The sequence below is a fragment of the Blennius ocellaris genome, assembly GCF_963422515.1.
Source record: "Blennius ocellaris genome assembly, chromosome: 16".
Taxonomy (NCBI): Eukaryota; Metazoa; Chordata; class Actinopteri; order Blenniiformes; family Blenniidae; genus Blennius; species Blennius ocellaris.
Window position 1 is genome coordinate 14,722,777 of NC_137665.1, and position 21,615 is coordinate 14,744,391.

At 42.3% G+C, this 21,615-nt stretch overlaps 1 protein-coding gene across 2 annotated transcripts; it reads right to left on the minus strand.

The window, feature by feature from the left end:
* Positions 1-6,406: 6,406 nt before the first annotated feature.
* atp6v0a1a (ATPase H+ transporting V0 subunit a1a) lies at positions 6,407-19,340 on the minus strand. 2 transcript variants are annotated; one of them, XM_080510991.1, is made up of 22 exons: positions 19,240-19,340; positions 17,776-17,935; positions 17,340-17,418; positions 16,794-16,891; positions 16,591-16,719; positions 15,956-16,038; positions 15,159-15,285; positions 14,991-15,073; positions 14,824-14,917; positions 13,195-13,407; positions 12,937-13,087; positions 12,607-12,746; positions 11,927-12,093; positions 11,723-11,813; positions 11,514-11,632; positions 11,193-11,409; positions 10,999-11,106; positions 10,801-10,908; positions 9,757-9,801; positions 9,193-9,310; positions 8,917-9,088; positions 6,407-7,271 (listed from the first exon to the last, which is right to left on the minus strand). In XM_080510991.1, the coding sequence occupies exons 2-22, from the start codon at positions 17,890-17,892 to the stop codon at positions 7,178-7,180; spliced, it is 2,553 nt and encodes an 850-aa protein (XP_080367117.1). In that variant the 5' UTR covers positions 17,893-17,935; positions 19,240-19,340; the 3' UTR covers positions 6,407-7,177. The 2 variants fall into 2 exon arrangements, with proteins under 2 accessions (XP_080367117.1, XP_080367118.1); XM_080510992.1 differs by lacking the exon at positions 9,757-9,801.
* Positions 19,341-21,615: the final 2,275 nt, after the last annotated feature.

A 21,615-nucleotide genomic window follows, 5' to 3' on the forward strand; every position in this document is an offset into this window, starting at 1 on the left:
ATTTTTGCTATTTCGGCTTATTTGTCATTTATTTAGAACATCAAACATGAACACTGTCTAGATCTACTCGTGAGAGGAAACTTTTGAGTTTTCATAGAGCTGTTTAAACAGATTTGGCCTGCTCACAAGAAATTAGGCCATATGTGACCCCTAAAGCTCTGAAGAAGCCTGTAAGCAACCCAATATGTATTGTAAGTGTTTCCTCTGGACCCAATGGAGCAAAATGTAGAGTGCATCCTGTGGACATTATTATCTACACAATGTTAAGTAGTATTTGGTACATGTGCTTTTTTTTTGTGTCATTGTGTACCTTGTGTGCTACTCTTTAACAGCAGTTACACAAGTGCCTGAGTCTTTGTATGCTAACCAGCTCCATAAGTGGGGCAGTATCATGTATATGATGTCCTACTGCAGGAACACCCACAGTTCAGCTCAAATTCTATCTGGAGCATCGGCTTCACCCATATATTTCACTTCAAAGCTGATTTATCAGGCCGGCCCCTTAACCCCACCCCCCCATGAGTGGCCTGTTTCTGTCACCAGTGAGACGTATAAGGATGGTTCCCGAGTCCTCATATAGCGTTCCCGTCTCCCCGTCTCCCCGACCTGTCCCTCTGGCTGGCTCTCCCCGTCTCCGCTAACTGCTGTGTTTTCCTTCTCCTTGTCTCTCTCAATCTCCAGATCTCCAGATCTTTTTCAATGCTCCACTTTTCTCAGAAGTAGTTCCCCTCGCACCTTACATAATGTGGAAATTCCTTTACGCTTATGTTCCTGATTAGGCCGCCATTGCAAAGAAGGTGCACTTGAGATCCCGCGTGCGTGTGTGTGTGTGTGTGTGTGTGTGTGTGTGTGTGTGTGTGTGTGTGTGTGTGTGTGTGTGTGTGTGTGTGTGCATGCAATACATGTGTGTATTCATTACTGATGCAGAGTCACATCCTGTGGGCTTAACACGTCCCTTCAAGGGAAATCATTCAGTTTTTTTGGACATGTTATAAGGTGTGACAGTCCGGTAGAGCGAGGTTTGTTGGGTCAATAATGAAATGGTGCAGTCGACTTCAGGGGTTTGACCATCCAAAATACTGGATCCTGCATCTTTTTTTTTTAGCAGGTTTTTAAAAGGAGGGATTCCAAGATTCAAAAGGCTTTATTTGTCCCCGGATGGTAGTTAAAAGTGCAAATAGAGAAGGCAGTGTATAAAAGCAAATAACGGACACGACAACTTAGAAAGATAAAATATAAAGTAATAACAAATTTAGAATAGAATAAAAATAAGATTTGTGAATTATATATATGTTAAAGAGAATAGGCGAACATTATAGTGTAAGGTAACTATGAAACTCTGAAAATTATGTAGTTTTCATATAGGGCCAGGAGTGGGTGCTGTTGTTTGTTTTTATTGTAATGAAACCACACACACACACACACACACATACAAGTGCAGAAAACAATACGCTATAAACATTAACAATATCAGTTCACAACCATTAACCCAGATTTCTCTGCGGAAACAACACGCCATGGAAAAACCTACAATAGCCCCAAATACCATCGACTGTGAACAACAATGACGATCAGTAGCTCGAAGGCCAGGCCAACAAATAATCACCTGACTTCACCCTGGTGAGATTCGGTATCAGAAACAAAGCTCGGAGACGATGACCCGGACAAACCATGGAGCGCATTTCTCTCACATGTCTCGAAAATGCTTACAAAAGACAAACAGAGAGTTTTCCAGCGGGAGGCAAAACACTCGTAACTGCTGGTAATATGTTTCTCATGGTGCAGCGTTCGCAGCCGTGAGGGAGACGAATGCCTTTGGTTAAGTGGAGCTATTTATTCTGTCCCTGGAAACGACTGCAAGAACAACAAAAGCATTCTCCACAAAGAGCGGCACGACCTGATGCTGCTGCAAGCGCAACTCCCGTCTGCGGTGGATGCGTTCCCAACGTGGGGCCGTGACTGGCACGCACGCACGCACACACACACACGCACACACGCACACACACACACACACACACACACACACACACACACACACACACACACACACACACACACACACACACACACACACACACACACACACACACACACACACTGGAAAAGCCACACAATAAGCACGGTCACCTCAAACAGAACTTTTCAACTTGGACGCTGGAGAAGAAGCCCAACAAAAATAAGAGACAGTGCTTTTAGTTAAAACCCCCAAAAAAGGTCTAGATTCAGTGTGGGTATGATCAAGAAAAGAAACAAAAATACAGCTGCTTCTGATGTTTGGATTCACAGAACCGGCTGCCCGCGTCCTTGCCCACTCACTCCTGTTTAAACTGTATTTTAACACACACACACACACACACACACACACACACACGGTTCAGGCAGTGAACTCTGTCCGCTGCGTTGCTTGAAGCCAGGGAGCGATTCCAGGACTCAGGGAACAGATTCTCGTGGTCTGGATGCTTTTGGGCCTGTGATTTTCTCCCCACAGCGCTCTCCATGTTTACTACAGTCCCAGTTCAGGGGGTCAGTCAAAGCACACAAACACACAAACTCAAAATGGATTAGTGAGGGGGCATAGTTTAAAAAAATAAAAAAAACAAACCGACATTTTAAAAATGAATGATTTGTAAATCTCTGTCACATTATAGTCCCGCCTCGGGATCCGAAACAGAAAACGCTCAATAATAAATGTCACTTTATCTGAGGTGTTTAAAGAAACCTTCTGGTTCAAAATAGACTAAAATGTCCAAAGTAACTGTTGCATTATGAATATTTTAACAAACTCTCCCTTTGAAATGTGAACAGTTTGCTTGGTGGTTTGGCCGGATTGGAGCCTCTTGCAGGTCGGTTTTGGCCCACGGGCCTTAGGTTTGAGACCCCCGTTGAACATGTTCAGGATTAAGTTGACACACCAACGACTTGAATCGCTTCACTGATGTGCAAATGAACTGCTGCATATTTTGCACACAGCTTATCCAAACTTCCATCCCACAGTAAAAAAAAAAAAAAGAAAAAAAAAAGACAAACTTTCCACCCGCTTCATTAAGAAAGTGTTTTGCGCATTTAATCTCTCTGTATGAATGTAGGATTTCCCTTCGTCAGTAAAACGCAATGAAGACACGTTAAGACAATACCTGATTGTAATGTCGCCATTGGACTTTCAACAAGCTCAAGTCACATGAGTACAGCTGTTTATTAAGACAAGACGTGAAAATATTGCAAAGAAGTTAAGTTACTCTATCAAATAGCTACCTTCCTAAGTACCTCTGCTTTTATTTACATTGGCAGCAACCAATGTGAAACCCTAACACTGTAATCAACATTGGGAGTGTGTGTGTGTGTGTGTGTGTGTGTGTGTGTGTGTGTGTGTGTGTGTGTGTAGCAGGTGTGGGTGGACCCTCAAGGTTTGGTGATTGGATAAATGTATTTGTAATGCAGCAGCTTTGTGTTTAATTGCAGGTTCTTCCAGGAAAATTTGTTTGCTTTGCGGTGTCAGAGCGAGCTGACACTCCTGGAGCTGCTGTGGGTGGAATCCACTATTTCAATCTGAAGAAAAGGCCCAAACATGTCTTTTCTTAAACTGTGTGACATTTCATTGTGACCGAACCCGCCTCAAGGAATATTTTCAGGGGTTTTCCTGCAGCTTGAAATAATCATTTCATGCAAATATCAGCCGTCACTTTGCTTTATGTGCTTGTCTCTTTCTTGTATTTCCACCGTTCTTTGATTTTCTTATGTTATGCAACTTTCGTGTGAGTTCGAATTTCATTGTATGTGTCTGGCTGCTGTCAGATTTTCATATTGTCTCAAGCTTCCTGATCTAATCTGCCAAAATCAGTCTGTGGGGAAAAAAAATCATCTGGAAACAATAGCAGGGGGTCAGACAGGTCAGGAAAAACTCTTTGAAGAATGATGTTTATCTGCAGACCTGGTCATAAACTCTCAGCGCTGTGCAAAGATACAAGCTTTCATAGTGACGAGGCTTATCGGTTATATCTGATTAAACAGATTTAACCTCCATCCTGCTTTCAGTTCGTCCAATAAGTTACAATTAGTGACGTTTCTGAGAGTTTTTTCACAGATGTCTCTCATCCTGCTCCTGATCAGTTTGTTCTCTTCACAAAAGCTTACAGTTTCATGACAGAATCAACAGACAATAATTGGACCCTTCTATCGAGTGAGAATGAATGAGGATGTTCAGGAAGACCTTTGCAATAAAGGTTCAGGATTTTCCAACATCTTACTGTTGGAAAACATTTAGAAAGTGAATTTTGCACAATGTGACCCCTTGTGTCACATTATGTGTCAGGAAATTATGTGCATCTGAAAAATAAATGTGAAAATCTTTGAAAACTAATGATCGTTTTCGAAGTTATGTTTTTCATCATCGAGCAGTATGTTTTTATTATTATTATCATTTTGGCCTGTGGTTAATAAAAGAGTAAAACCGTCGGATCACATGCAACACTCTTTGAGTTTTGATTTTCATGCCTGAAATGAATGTTTATTCTCACATGCTGTTCAGATATCATGTCTTCCTAGTCGATTCTACTCCAGTTGAGTAATTCCCTTTGTAAATTATATGATTATAGGACATGAAGGATGAATAGTTACTCGTCTAATTTTTGTTGGGGGAAAAAAAAATGTTACGGCACAAAGACATGCTCTGTGTGAAAGGATAGCAGCTGATTTTTAATTCTGATTCATTCTTTTTAAATGTCAATTTGGAGCCACTTATTAACCACAAATGGATGCTTTGGGACTTCTGGGAACCATCGTGCTCAGAAACAGAGAAGGAGAACATGCAAACTCCACACAAAAAGAACCCCAGACATTTTCACTCTGAGGAAGGAGTGCTCACCACTACTCCACTGGGACGTGATTCTAAAACATATTTTGTAAAGCAAGTTCTTTAGTCTTGATAATATCTAAATAATATATAGATGAAGCCCCTGGTTTTCTGGGCCTGAATTGAAGAGACACTGAGGCAGCTGTGAAAGCATCTTTGTTATCCTGCAAGGGAAAAAAAAAACCCAAATAAAAGCATTCTGAACTCTGAAAGAAACACAACGTTCCTGCAGACGGATTTCTGCCAGGTTCTTAAAGTTTCGATAAAGGAGCAAAATAATAAGTGCGGTCTTGTTGGGATTTTTCAAGTGTAAACATGGCGGGATTTTCTGGGGCTCTTACGCAAGTTCACTCTCACCCTGGTGTCAGACTCGACTTACTGGGAAATATCACATTAAATGAGCTGTTGAAGAGAAAAAAGAAAAAAAAAAGCTAAGATAAATAAAGAGCCCCATTATGACTCTGGGCTGTTGTAATGCAGAAGTGAATAGTGAACATGGTGTTCTTCATTCCCTCAGAGGCTGAAAGTTTTCTTAGTCAGGCCTCCCACGTTGCAAAGGCACTGATGACATGCCCTACTTTTAGATTTTACTGTGTATTAGATAATAACGTTACAAAGTACAAACAGCGCTGGTATTCCAGGCCAGCCAACAGAAAGTAATCAGATTCGGCCCACGCTCACTGAAATTAGATTAAAAGTTATGTTGTGAAATACTAATGCAATAAATTAGTCATTTGTTTTCAACTTTGTACCAACTTTGACACCAACACTTCAGTGTTTTTCTCTCTTGACGTCAAACGGGTGCATTGGATAGCTTTAATAATGTGTTGATAAAGCTGAAGTTTCCTGCAAGATCAGCAGTTTAAACAAGGTGCCAGATCAGGGTGTATGAAGTGTGAAGAGCTTGAGCTAACATGCGTTATATCACACCAAGAAGTAATTTTTGTTAAAATTATGCCCTCTCAGGTTTTTTCCCATACACAGTATTAATTCTAATGTTTGTTGTAACTGTTTAAAACACCTTTATGAGATCAATCCAACTCAGCCGACACCGTCGTCTGTTTAAAATAACGACAATTCTTCCTCTATCACTTAACTTTATATCTTTAAACATGTGCAAGAGGGCACTTCTTGGGTTTTCCCCATTGAGTTTTAGAAGAAAGTGCACATTTTTGACTTGTAAAAAGATGGTTTGGATGTTTCCTTGAACAGTGAGGAGGAACACAAAGCTTTAAGATCACTGCAGCTCGATAGCACCACCAAGTGTTTTCAAAAATCTAACTTTTTATTCAATGCAAAATTATTTTATGCAATAAAATCAAGCCTCGTGTATAGAATTTGAATGACAAAAGTTGATTAATGTGGGGACTTCAAACATTATTTACGAAAATTGGCTAGAGTTTAAACTCTAAAAAAAACCTCAAACTGTAGATAATCTATATGTAGTGAGCTCTTTTAGACCCCGCTTTTCATAATTTGTAGAATGAAAATGCTATAATACATTAAAATGAGGGTATCTTCAAGAAAAAAACCTCAAAAAGACAGTTTAAACCAGCTCATTCCACTTTATTAGGAGAGAGATTCACATTAGTGTGACGAAACAAGGATGCCGTTCTTCCAGATGTGGCGGTATAAGTGACGTTTTAACATAAATTAAAGCAGCATAAATGTTGGAAATCAAACGTTTGACTGTGACCGACGGTTAATTTCAGTGTGCTGGATTTTCATAGAACATTCACTGCACATACACGGACAGATTCCTTACAACAAGACCAGAACAGTAAATACAAAGAGGATCTTTTGGGGGGGGGGGGGGGGGGGGGGTTCCCTTTGGAGCTCCAGCGCTCTGATTGAGATCAGTGAGCTTTATGAAAAATGGGGATTTTGTGTGTTTTTAAGCTGCTGCGATCGCGACATGTAGCAAATTAAACCGAGCCAATTTACAGCGACAGGGGAAAAGAAAGAAAACATACAAGGCAGAAGGAAAAGCCTCCGCCACTCTCTACATGGGACCAAATCTGAGTGTTTACAATGATTCACAGTGCAACGCTCCCCCGAATGAAAAACACACTCCATGAAGGAAAAAACCTGTATAAATAATATCAAACTAAATAATTAAAAAAAAAACACAGATAAAATAAAGACTTCACTAAGACAAGACACAACAGATTAAGTCAGGGAATGAATTTTGAGTAAACGCTCCTGATTTGAAGAGTGAAACAACCAGAGACGAGACAGACGGGAGTCGGAGGCGTCGCTCAGAGTTTTATCGACAACAGGAAGGTTAGCAGAGCATCGCACAGAGATCCCAAATCAACACCACAGCACTCATTCCTCGAATCTGCCGTCCAGGATGCTCTCGAAGGTGAAGGGGAGGAACTTGAAGCCCTGACCGCAGTAAAACTTGTTTTGAAACTCCACCCTGCGAGAGAAACAGGAAATCAATTAACCGACGGCCGCGATGGCGTCGCAACGCTTCCATTGACGATCCTGCTGAGCGGAGCAGTCTGGTGACCCCTGCTCTTCATTCCAGTCTGCAGACCCCCCCCCCTTAATGTGTACACCCGGGGCTCGGACCGGGGGGTCTGCAGCCTTCTTCTGTTTCCCTACTGCTCAATGATCGGAGACTATTTTTAAAACGTCCACGCTAAGTGACGGCTGGATGACCTTTAAAGTGAGGAGCCTCTAATATCTGTCGCTCCACAGCAGCGGGGGAAAGACATTTAATACAATATTAGTTTAGGCAATGTTTGTAGAACCACTCTGCAACACAAATAAGGAGTTGTACCGTATTTGAAATGATCTGCAGAGTACAGCATGTCTGGTTTAATGCATTCCAACAAAAATATGCTTGTTTTTTTCCCCCTTTGTCTTGCAAAACAATTTCTGAAAGGGCCCAGTGTTCTTTTTTTGCACTCTGTGTTTCTCCACATTCGATCATTTACTGTATTTCAATAACATACAAGCACATTATTTAAAGTACCTCTGTGAATGAAAACACTTCTTATAGTAGCAAAACCACACAAGCATGTTTAAAGAAAGTTCAGTGTCTCTCAAACTAATTCTTACATGTTCTGATCCAAGCGTCAAACATTTTGATCGTTCGTCACCAGGTTTGTGTGCTCTTTCGAAAAGCTGTAAATATTTCCATTATTTTATTTATTTATTTTTTTACAAGTGGATTTGGCTGTGTCGGATTCTTTTGTGAGCCTGTGAGTCTAGACTGAGGGCCGAACCCTTCGAGCCACACGATGCATCAAATATTGCCGCTTTCATACTCAATAGTGCAGTGAATTTGTTTTGAACGGCAAGGACTGAATAGTTAGAAACTATAAAACTACAATTGAACGTCTCCGTCACCGGTTGGCCAGAGCACGCTCACCCAGCGCTGCGTACGAAGGACAATTACGGAGAGGAATTCCTGCCAGTGGATTATGAAACAGGACGACATTCAGTAAACCAAAGACATTTATGAGCGGAGAACAAAAGACTCCTGCGGGAATGGTTATGTTCTGCACGCACACACACACACACACACACAAAGGATTAAAAAACAAGCACGATGCTAACAAGAGCTTCATATATTCTAGTTGTCAGATTGTATTTAGAGCACAAATTCACCGGTGAATACCTTTATACACCTTTGTATTGAAGTTACATAAGAAATGTGTTACGTGACCGAGTTCTCATCGGTTCGTCTATTTAAAGCAGCTTGTAAATCTGTCACTCGGATCTTAAATACAATGCCTTTGTCATTTGAGTCATAAAAAAAAAAGAAAAAGAAAATGGCAGGAAGTTTGTTATGTCTGTAACTTCTCAAAAATCAGCTGTTAAATAAATTCGACCGCTCTGCTGAAGCAGAAGTTGAGTCACTCAGACACTGATATTGACATTAACAGTCTTCTTTACAAATCTATCTGCTGCATATCTGTACAACTGCTGAAGGTCCACTTGAAGAGTGAATATTTTCAGCCAGCAGGTGGAGCAGTAGTTCTATGGATTTCAACCGATGTTTGTGTTCAAGAAAAAAAAAACCCTTGAGGAATTCTAGTTTGTTCTGAACTCACCAGTGCAGTCGCAGTGCATGCAGGAACGCCGACAGGCCTTCCATTATAAGGAGAATGGCGACTGTGAGCACGGCAAAGGAGCCAAAGAAAATGGAGAGAAGGAAGAATCCTGCCAGGCTGCGGCTGGAAAGGCCGATGTGCATCACCATGGTCCACAGCACCTCCGAAAGCTCTGAGGCAAAAGGACAAACAAACAAACAAACACAGGCTCATTTCACATTAGCGCTTCAGTTTGTGTGACTTTTGGACGTACGCGTGTGCTGGAAGTGAACGTACGGGCATGAGCCAGGCTGAGGGCCCAGAGCCTCAGGTAGGACGCCGTGTTGGAGATGCAGCCCAGGCAGTACTCGATGGTGTGAATCGCCTGGTGGACTGCGACGTCCGCAAAGTTAAACTGTGGAGAACCCAGAAGTGCGGGGCAGCGTGAGAAGGGCGCTCACCGAAGCGGGTCATAAAAGAGAGGTCTGCTTCATTGTGTGTGCGTGATCATTCTGGTGTGGGACAGAAAAGCCATTTGCAGCGGTTTCCCCGTCAATTATTACGGGCGTCTTCGTCTTTAAGCACCCTGTGAAACCCAAAGACTCAGCAGCCCTGCTGATCCCTCATGCACACCGCCGAGACCGCGAGGAAGAACCGCCACAGTAGAACCCAATGCTGATGAATCCCTGCAAGCCACCGTCAACAAGACCACACACCCACTAACACACACTCGCACACACCCACACACACACACAGCTAAGGACAGAGGTTCGTAAAGGGAGAAAAGCTGGAAATGCATGTCGGAGGGAAGGAGAGAGGGGGGTGAAGGGGGTGGAAGTGCAGCGTGAGCTCCTGTCCTACCTCTTCCTCTTCACAGGCCTTGAAAGCAGTTGACAAAAGGGAACGCTTGATTATTGACAACACAGACACACATGTGGACAGTGAGAAGTCAGTCAACAGCAGAGAGATGAGAAAAAAAACAACCAAACAGTTGGATGAAGCCAACACAACTTCAAGGAAATCAAAACACACTGCACATTTTCAGTTTCAGATTATTTCAGGTCAATAAATAATAACTCATGACTTCTTCTACTTTGATTGAGATTAGACAGGATTATCCTTTCAGACAGTTGTTGTTGTTGTTGTTGTTGTGGGCTTCCCCAGATAAAAGATGGGAAAAAAAAAAAAGGTAGCGAGATAAGTGCATTTCAGTCTCTTACACTTTGCCCTCACGGTGATCATGTGAGAATGAGAACAAAACTCAAGCTGAATCCTGCAACTGAACTCCAGGTAATCCTCCACAGTGCAATGCAAGGATACAGGTGAAGTGCTGAGGTCATCTGTTTGGATGTTTTCGAGCTCTTTGGGTCATGCTGTGCTCTCACTCCCACCAAACTGCACGCAGGTTTATCTGGGAGCAGAGAGCTGCTTTGGAAGAATCTGGTTTGCTTGTTTGCTGCTCTGACAGCGGGTCCATATAAGGATGTAAAGGAGCAACTGCAGTGGAGTTTGTTTTAATCAGACCAATAAATCTGGATGTCGTCCCGAAACTGATCTACAACCTTAATATGACCCAGGAGTTGTTGGTCAGAACCAAATAAGACATTTCATAAACTACACAATCAAAACGACCAGGAAAATGATTAACATTTGAAAACAAAGAGCCTGTAAAGGGCTTTTGCACGTCTCCTGCCCACAGATTGAGGTTTTCCATCGTCACTGAAGAAGTGGAAACCCGAGATACCGGTTTGCGTTTCCCACGCCGGCGGAGCGACTGAATTATTCAAGTTGTGAAAAGATCCTATAACTTCCATCACAACCCTGCTGCTCCTGTGCCGTCACAAAGACTTGGCACGAACTGAAGGCTGAGGCGTCGATGCTGGATGGGGAACGCGGTCCGGTTACCTCGGGCTCCTCGTCGCTCTGCTGGGCGAGCTGGTCATGCTGGATGATCTCAGCCTCGTCCTCGGTGGGCCCGTTGCCCACCCGGATTCCACCAAAGCTCTGCGTGCCCTGCCCCGGAGGAAGGAAGGAAGAAAGTCACTGACTGGATGTTGACTTGTTCCACAATGTCGTCGAACCGCTTGGTATTCCTCGTCTTACCAAGTGTTTCCGCCACAAATACTGCCTTCTCAGAATCAAGGTTTTCACTACTAACATACAGGGGACGCACGCCAGGGCGATCAGCACCAAGAATATCTGCAGGCCCATCTACAAATACAAGAGGGAGAATAGAAGGAGAGTGAGCCTGCAGCGATCATCACAGGGGAAAGGCTGGATGAAAGAATGAGTCTGACTTGTCCTCTGTAGAGAGGCTTGTTGGTGGGGTCACTGTAGCTGAAGAGGAACATGTTGATGAAGGCGATGAGGAGGCTGGGCGCGTCCTTGGAGGTCCGTGCGTCATAGGCGACCCACTTATAGAAGATCAGGATGGCGAGGTAGCCGAACAGGCTGGCCATGAAGAGAATCTCTGGGATGAAGCCCAAGTAAATATTAATCGGCTTCTGGAAATACCTGTAAAAAAACAAACACAGTAAACACACACAAACATTGAGTGCTCATTAATGTGTCAAGTCTGAAATTCAAAAGAATACAATGTGTCTGGATGCAAGACTCACAAATGGTTGAAGAGACTCAGAGAGACTCCAAACAGCATGTGGATGACGCCCAGGATCACAGACATCTTCATTTTAAAGGAGTTCAGGAACGTCAGCTTGTTAAGAGCAATGTTCCAAATCTAAAAGATAAATAGGACAAGTTACAATCAATTACTAAAGGCAAATATTTTTGAAGAAATGTGGAAAGGTAGAAGACGACAGAGAATTACTGGATCGATGCCGATGGGGTACGGCCCGTTGAAGACTCCGTCTACTACGGGGTCCAACTGCAAAATCCGGTTTCCAGTGAGAGTGTCTTCGCTGCAGGAGGACGACACATTCGTGACTTGAATTACAGCAGCGTGAAGGTTTAAAAGCGGTTTAACGGTATTCAGTGGAAAATACTAGGTTTTATTAACACGCAAAGGCCTTACGTCCAGTTGCCTCCTCTCTGAGGCATGAACATGGGCCTGACGCTCCACCCGGAGCCGAACACGTTGAGGGACTTGGAGAAGCAGTCGTTGTAAATGATGCCCGTGTACATGGAGAAGACTCCCATCAGGAGGATGATGTAACGGCCCGCAAACAACATGCTGAACATCTGCCACATGGGAAAAACAACAAGACATTCACATCTCAAGAAAAATGCGTGTTGAAGTCTCAGCAAGAAAAAGTCAAGGACTCGCCTTTTAAACAGGCTTTACGTTACATTATATGCAAAAATCACAAACAATTACGGAACATTTCAATTCAAAACGAATGGGAGTTTGGTGAAATACACACATACTAAAAAAACACGTCGCTCGTCAACATCACGGGGCTTCGCCATACTTCAAGCTGCAGACTTCATTTAACTTTTAAAACGTTGCCACATCTGTCCACTATTCAGGTGTGGAATTGCTTTCTCTCATCAATCTTAAACTGTGAGGCGGCAGGGACTGGTTGGCACACAATTCTCATGAACTGATCTATCTAGATGGCCTATTCCTCCATAATGTGTTACTTCTTGAAGTATTTTCGGATGATTTATTCACACGTGTGCCATCGCTGGAGCGTAAAGGAACCGGGGGATGTTGCTGTGGGACTGATGGGATGGCCATGAAGGGACCCGTACCTCATTGTCACTCTTCTGGGCCATCAGCCTGCTCTCCCTCAACACCAGGTACAGAGCAGCACACGTCATGAGCGTCCCGTGGCCCAAGTCGCCAAACATGACGGCAAAGAGGAAGGGGAAGGTGACGATGGTGTATGGAGCTGGAGACAAGGAGGGGGTGGTTGGTGCGGCGTATGAAACAACAGGAGTGACACTTGACATGACAGGGAATGATGAATGGAGAGGCAGACGAAGGTTTGGACAAACAAACCATTTGTTCAAACAGAAAAGAAAAGAAAAAAAAAAAACTGCTTCAGGTAGGGAGTGACAGACGCGGTAGCGCACAAGTACCTGGGTTAATCTCACGGTAGTTGCCGATTCCATAAGCGTCCACAATGTTTTGGAAGCCTGAGGTGAACTTGTTAGTCTTGTTGTAGGTGGGCGGGGTCTGTTTGGTTTGCATTCTGTTCAGAATGGAAGGCACGGTGGAGCCGCTCTTCTCCTGCGGGGCAGAAAATGAGACGCCTTTTGTTTCCCCGCGCCTCCGAACGTGTCGGAAGTGACTCGGCCGATCCGCGCCAATCCGTCGCCGAGCCCACGTCTACTCACCGTCCCCCGACGCAGGGCGAACTGGATGGCGTCCAGGTCGGAGACGGGACACCACACCTCGGCGATCAGACACTTCTGGGTGACGTCGATGTTGCAGAGGTTGAGCGTGTGGTAGATGGCCTTCATCTTCCTCACCTTGATGAACCACACTCTGACGGTCTTGGCAGCGGCTTGCAGGACCCGCTGCCTGTGATCCTCCGTCTGGTTCAGCACCTGAGAGCAGGAACACCAGCACAAATGGGTCACCTTCGATCCAACGCAGTGTTTTAAAAACAAAAGCAATTCATGGACAAAGGAAAAGTGTACGAGTACCTACACACTTTATGAGAGAGAAAAATCTAATAAACACTATTTTGGTGTAAATGGAAAGCTGCAACTATTTGAATGTTAAAGACAGGACGAGACAAAACAAGAATGGAAGAACAGGCGGCACTGCTATTGTAGAGGAGTGGAAGTTGCTGTGTTGAACAAACATCTAACAGACTCAAAGGAGAGGAAATGAGCTTCTGCCAAGGTAACGTTATTATATATTGTACATTTCAGCAACGAATCAAATTGCTTCAAACAGCTGGCAAGAGCAAACACAAGGAGAACAAAGACATAAAAACATTAAAAAGAAGGTTCGTTATATCTAACATAATACCAGCAGCAGTGAATCACTCCACACATTATTTTTTTGGCACCAATTAAGCGTTTGCACACATAAAACTCCGCTTGCTGCCATATGAGTCACAGTTAAAGGTGAACATCATCATGAGCAAACAGCAGGACACTGAACAGTCTGTGATGTCCCATCAGTTACCGCGGCAACGCCCAGACGAGGTGCGCAGCTTTTCAAATAGCCCGTCTTTCTCTCACATCGGTGTCATTCAAGTTCTCATAAACAACCAGCAACAACCGTAGCAGGGTGTTACACGGAGCAGAGAGAGCCGACGGTGCACAGATGCAGAAGATAGTTGAATAAAACGCCCACATATAAGGATAACAAGAAGTTCTGCACTCGCAGACACAGAAACGCTTCAACGGTAACTTTGAACGTCTCCGATGTGTCAGTGCTGCAGCTTTCCTATGTCCCGCTCGCATTCCACACACAGATTGGTGGCGTCACCCTCACTGCAAACCAAAAAAACATTTTAAAGCCTTTGAACCTGTAGGATCAACACGTTCACTGAGCAGAGTTGATGTTTGTCCCCAGATCACATCCAATAAATCTAGGTGATCTGCGAACACATGAGCCAAGCTCGGCGAATCATGTTCCCATTGCCCATGTTTTTAAATGACTTTTTATCTTTGAATTTTGCTAATACTTTTACATGTTTGAACACCTCGCATACTGGCAGATCAAATTCTTGTAGTGGCAATAAAGCGCTTAGGAGGAAACTTTACAGCAGGAACCAAGAGAACAACAGGATTCATTTCACAACCACAATCGGAAATCATTGGAAGGGTTAGAAAAAAAATGCTGGTGGTAGAACCAATTTTTGTCTTCGCTGCTGCTTTCTACAAGTGTCTTTGACTCAGTGTCTATAGGAAAACATTTTTGCTGGCAAAGGGGAAATGGAAAGGGAAAAAAACTAAGAAAGAAGAGAGAACTACTGAACAAGTCATATATGCATCAGCTCTGTTTACCATTTGCAGGTCGTCGATGCGAGCGTTCACTCCAGCCAGCATCTCCTTCCTCTCCTGGGGGGTTTCGGGACACGGGTACAAAGTAGCTCTGAATCTGGGGACACAGTCACACATCAGTCAGTCATTGGGGATTTCACAAAGTGATCGAATGTCATCACTTCTCTCACCCCTCGCAGATTTTCTTCACTCGATTCTTCAGCTGGTCTCCCTGGAAGAATATGATGAAGACTGACTTGTGGACCTGGCCGCCCTGTGGAGCCATTTAGATTTAAAGAACAAAGTAAGGTTAGCTTGACCAGACAGGATGCAGAGGTTTGTACAGGAGCCATACTGACCGTCGCTGGGTCCTCCAGAGGATCCTCGATCTCTGCCTGTCGGAGGAACACGTTTCCTCTGCAAACTCTCCACAGCATCCTCTCGAAGGTTGGGATACGCTCCCGACCAATGACTCCAGCCACAAATCTGCAGCACAAGCAATTTATTGCCGTTTAGAACAGACTAAAACGACAACAAAAAAAGTGGTTGGGGTTTCTGATGAAAGCAAAATGGGAAAAATGACATTCTGAGATTACTGTAATCTTATTCAACATTTCCAACTGTTGCCACAATTTACAGAAAGACGTTTAGTTCTTTCACAGAAAAAACAAGCTTCGAGCAAACGCCAAACACGCGCTTTTTATTTTCAGTGAATCCCAACGAGTGTTGAAAAGATCTTTCATTGAGTAAATGCAGACAATCCAGCATTCAGCCTGCTTCACCTGAGGCAAAGCATGTGCATGGTGTCATTTTACATTTAATCACGCGAGACTCACGGTCTCAGATTTGAGAGAATGATGCCGCAGCTTTAATTGCTATGAAGGGGAGGTGGACTTCACTCCACCCGGCACTATCTGGGTGTAGTTCGTGTTTCCTCTCTTCCTCCTTATCAGAGAAGAGCGTTGCTAGATTTGTGAATGTGTTCGACCACAGTCGCTCGATTGAGCCGAGTAGCGTGACCTGGTAGAAGGTGATTGACTGGTTGTGACACTCCAGACTCACACGCAGATGGTCGAAGTTCACAGCAAGGAAGAAAATCCTTAAATCCTCTGGATTTATAGGGGGTGGGGGGGACAACAACAACAACAAGACTCACCCCAGCCTGAGCGGAGCCACTCTGGTGGGCTCGTTAGGGTCCAGAGGAATGGACGACTCCTCCAGTAAACTGGGATCCTCCATCTGCATCACAGTTTGACAAATGAATGCAGAATGAGAAAAACTGATGACATTTAAAAAATATATATATAAAAAAAAAAAAAACAACAACCCACAGACAGCAATGCTCCCTGGTTAATATCTGAGCAGCTAGACACTCCATTTGGCTCAATGATTCACCTCAATTAAGACTCATAGCAAACCAGTGAAGAGGACTGAACACTGAGCTTTGTTTGTGAAGGCAGTGAAGCAGAAGTAATGCTGGCCAAAGGTGGCTCCGACTACCCAATGACGGAGTGATAACTGTGTGGAAGTACAACACTCATCACAACGATTCTCCATTCATGTCACTGTCTCAGTTCGGAACAAGGCCTCCTTCCTCACACCTACAAATTAATCCTCATCTTTCTTTCTATACTGCCTTCATACCTTTTAAATTGCCACCATGATTTATCTTTACATAGCTCTGTCGGATTGGTTTTAGTTTTTAACAGCCACAGTCGATGACAATGATAAAAGTGTTCCCTCAGATTATATCCTGCAGACATTGTTGTGTAAGGCCGCCGTGGCGCTGACCTCATCAAAAAATTGTTGCGTGCGCCGCAGGATGTGCTTGAGCTCCGTCAGCTCCAGGAAGTTCTTCTTCAGGGCCTCTTGGTTCGTGTTTATTTCCTTCAGCTCGTTCTCCAGCTTTTCAAAGGTGGCCTGGGACGGAGCAGACGGAGCGGTGAGCAGGGTGGGACACGGCTCGCTGCTCACATTAGAGACGCCGCACTCACCTCCATGTCAATCATGTCCCTGGGAAAGGGAACCTCCGGGTTCTCTCCTGTGTCGATTATCTGGATGTTGGCCTTCTTTATTTCTTTTTCCACAAACCCTGTGAGGGAGACAAGCCGTTTTCTTTCAGTAAGGAAAATGTCAATCAAAGCTAGAAGACCCCCTTCCACTGGAAAGGTTTTTCGTAGAAAAGACAAAAATATAGAAATTAAATATCATTCTGAAATCACTTCAGTTTTTAAACATATTTGCAGAACAGGACCAACATTTAAAAGAAGAACGAGAACTGGTTTTCTTTGTTTGTTTTTTTTAAGTAAAATGTAATGCTTTGTGGTTAAATGCAAACAATTTTAAAAGATGGAGTCACAAAGTGTATAATCACAACATTTCTGAAACATTGTAAACCAGTTCCGGTTTCAGTTGGAAAACCATTTCACTCGGTAATTGCTGCAATATGTTCCCCGAGTGTGTGAACTCTTGAGTGTAGCGAAAGAAGGACAACATTGCTGATTTCCATGCATGGCCGGTGTCATGGTAAAGAAACGTACTCAGTTTACGGTCCATCTCTTCGCATCGTCGCACTTCATTGACAAACTTTCGCTGGAAAACATTAACGTCGGGATTGAGCTGCGAAAAGAAAAACAAAAAAAGAAAATCGATGAAATAGTTGTTTATTGTCTGTAAATTGTGTGAAAATCTGCCACGTGTCTGGACGAGAAGACACAACCTTTCTATTCCATACAAGCACAAAGCTCCCCTCAGGATTTCTCAGGAATGAACTTTCTCATGTGTGGAATGAGGAGTCAGCTGCGAGCACATGATGCTCCAGGCATGCAACTTTCTCAGCAGTGTTACTGATGCAGGGGCATTCGCCACCACCACCACCACCACCACCACCCGTACGTAATTATTGATGCTTCACCGACAGGCTCTCTTGTGGTACTTTTGAAATTTAAAAATCTACATAAGACAAAATGGACTCACGTCACGAAACTGCACCATCCCGATCTCCCCCAGCTCGCTGACACAACAGTAAGCAGCCTCGGACTGGAGGAAGAGCTGAGCTAGAGTCATCTCTTCGCTCCTGAAGAGTTCCCCCATGTTGGCGGATGTGAACAGTCGGTGCCCTCAAACCGATCGCAAGCTATAAAAAAAAAAGAAGAATCCAGCAGTGACATTGTTCATTAGTGATGGTCAAACATTCTTGTGAGTCAGGAAAGAGATGTGTTCACCGACTTTATTGAGATGACCTGGAATTAATATTGGGAAATCACTTTGCCTATTCACATATATGAATAGTCATAATCATTCACCGCTTATGATCTCAGTTACAAAAAGCTTGACAATCCCACTCCCCCTGTTGTAAATACACACAACTTTAGCACAGCGTGAAGGACCTGAGACGCTTATAGGAAAGATCACTAATGAGTGAGGCTTTTATCAAGTCTGTGCCACTTCAACACATGAATGCCAGAGCCCGACATGTGACAAAAACAAAGAAAAGAAATGAATATGCAAGGTCTCATGCTGATCCCATGATCGGCGCAGGAATGTAGTAAAGGTGAAACAGTCACAACATTAAATAATCTGTAGGCTCAGATTATTCATACAGAGCACTGGGAAATAGCAGGTGCAATATTTAATGCAAGAGGCCAAAATAGAAGGTGTTTTTTTTGTTTGTGTTACTATTATGATTTTATTGTGAATACGTGTTAACTGAGCAGCACAGCCTACTACTATAAAAAAAAAAAAAAGCACCACACGGGGCTTATCTGTGGATTATACTGCTGAAGCATGTGACCTGCGGCTCTAGTAAGCTTTAACAGCGTTGGATCGGCTCCACTGACACAAGTAACACTTTATAGTAAGTACATTTCAACATGAAAACTGGAAGAAAAAACAACGCACACACTGATCTCCGTGTGTTTTAACGGAAGAGGACGTGATGTTTAGCTGCTCCCTCCGAACACCTGAGGCTTCACCTGTCAAAGCCCAACAAGTCACACAGCGACCGGGAAGCGGCTGAGGAACCAACATGTAACCGACAGATCTCGAAATCCAGCCACCGAAACTAACTTCAAATCCTCTTTCTAAAAAGTAACTTGAGATTTAATCCGACCAAGACTGAATATTCACAATAACTGACGGCGATGGTCACTTAACTTAGATTTAACGTTAAAGTAACAACACGACACGAGCTCTCGCAGGATTAATATGAACATTTCTACAAATCTTTGCACCGTAAATTACGTTAAAAAACATTTTAAACTAAGTTTGAAGTTTAACAGGGGCTTTAAAAAAAGATGCTAACTATATTAGCACACCTGTTGAGAAATATTTAGCCAGCTTAGCTCACGTTAACATCATCACCACCAGAGGCGTAAGATATTTATGGCTCAATTAAATCTGATAACCAGTTAAAAGCTCAGTTAAAGCTTATTTTCTTACCGTTTGTGTGGAGTTTGTGTTGCTCTCTTCTTGGTTTTCTTCAGTTTGTCGCTACGAGGCTTCAGAACTCAGCCCAGCAGCGACCTTCCCCAGCGGAAGCGTCCCGGCTACGATCTTCCACAATAAAACACAACTGCCCCGAGCGACTGGAATCTGATGCGGCACACCTCCGTGGAAACGTTTATTTCGAAAGTTACAACAGGAATCGTTTGTTAAGTTGTTTTCTACCTTGACGGGTAGAATAGCGCCCCAGTGGCGAAACAGTCCAATTACACATATGTCTCATTAAATTAAATTGCAGAGTTCAGAATTGTATTCGTCTTTAAAATAAGGTTTTATACTTAATATTTAACATTGCGTTCGTTTAAAAATTATAATCCTTGTTTTCCCAAATCAACACACCTTGCTATTGAAAACAAAATAAAAGCAAGCTTTTTACATCAAGGAACCTCAACTATAATTCCGAGATAATCATGTAATACTGTAAAATGAAACTATACATTGTTTTTGGACCTTGACAGTCATTGTACCGATTTAGAAAATAGTTTCTCTATGTAAATCATTTGTGTTGTGTCTTTCTGTTAATTTCATTCTTCTATACTTACAAGAGTTGCCATTATATAACTGCTCACCCTGTGTATGTGTGTGTACACACACACACACACACACACACACACACACACACACACACACACACACACACACATATAAATAACTTATTGGAATTGTATTTGTATCATTATTATTATTATTATTTTTACTTTCAATTGTATATATTCGGTGTGTTCAATTCTGCGTGGAGCAACACTGCATGGAATTTCCCTCGAGACTTGATCAAGTATTTCTATTCTATTCTATTCTATTCTTAAAAAACAGCGCAGATCTTATTCACTGAAAGCTTTCACACAATGCTACCTAGATAAAAACAATTTTCTTATTTTGATTTGTCTTGAGAGATTTTTCTTGATTAATTTTTGATCTAATTAATTAATTAACAGATTAATTAACAAATGCATACATGTTCTTTTTTCTTTCATAAATATTTGATGATTTAAAGCAAAAGTGTAAAGAAAAAAATCTATTGCCTGGTGCATATTGATCAGAAGAGTAAACTATACCTATGGATACATTAAAACAACATTTATTTAATCTTTAATATTGTTTATGTTCTTGTCACGAACAGAAGTTTGTGGCCATTTCATTTCATCCATTGTTTTCATGTTTATTCATTTTAGTATATTATGGTAAACATTAGTGAGACTCTGACAGAAGTTAATGTAAAATACTTTAAAGTGATGCAGTGGGTTTACTACAAACTTACAGTCATTTGAAAGACTATCTGAAATATAAATCGTCCCAGGAAATTAAATAAAACCAGCATTTCGACCCTGCACTCTTATCTTGAGGTATGAAGTAACGACATCATCCATGTGGACGCTAAATATGTGTTAAATCAAGCTGGTGTAAGTACTAGATGTGACCAATAGTAGGCGCCCAAGGTGAAAATCCTCATATATTTTTTAGTCCATTTTTGTATTTAAAAAAACAACCAGTTTTCTGAATACTTAACATCAAACTTCAGATGAAGCCTGTCGTCTATTTTTGCATACTTTGTTAATCTTGCAGGTTTAAAAAGTCCATCATTTTATCAGCATTGGTTGGTAAGTGAAGCAAAGGTTTTGACTTGACAAAAAAAACTGTTTGATTATAATTGAAATCGTTCAACAACAAAAACTTGATTTTCTTAAAATAATATGCATTGATGCATATTGTATTGAGATTTTGTTTCGTCAATTAGACAGGCGTCTTCTTAGGCATTTAACCCAGACACCTATGTATGCATACATAGACTGGCTTTTACAATGCTGCCGGAATAAATATTTAATTATTAAAGTTTATTTTACCACCAGGATTAACAACATTTTCTTTTGTTAATACAACATAACACGCTGCCTTCTAAATGTGTTGAACAGGGACGCATACGGTTAATAACCGACCTCAAAAGCATGAATTAATAGAAGCAGTTTTTGAAATTAATATTACATTTAAATTTGAAAAATGTAGAGGTTTCATTTAGTCACTTCGTCACTCTATCGCAAGAAGGAAATGCCATTTGGATGGTACTGACTGACCTCTGGTGGCCATAAAGGGGAACTGCAATGTCATTAAATAAAACCGATGAGAATTTAAACAATATAGCAAAATATATTCGAGATATTGCTGTTTCAAGGTTAATTTTGAGTTAAAGAAAATCATTGTTTGGACTTGTACTTGATATTTATTACGTTTTATTGAATTAACACAGATTAATAGCCTCTATCATATCTGAAGTCAAATAGTTCAGTCAAGTTTAATTAGTTAAAAAAGAAACATTAA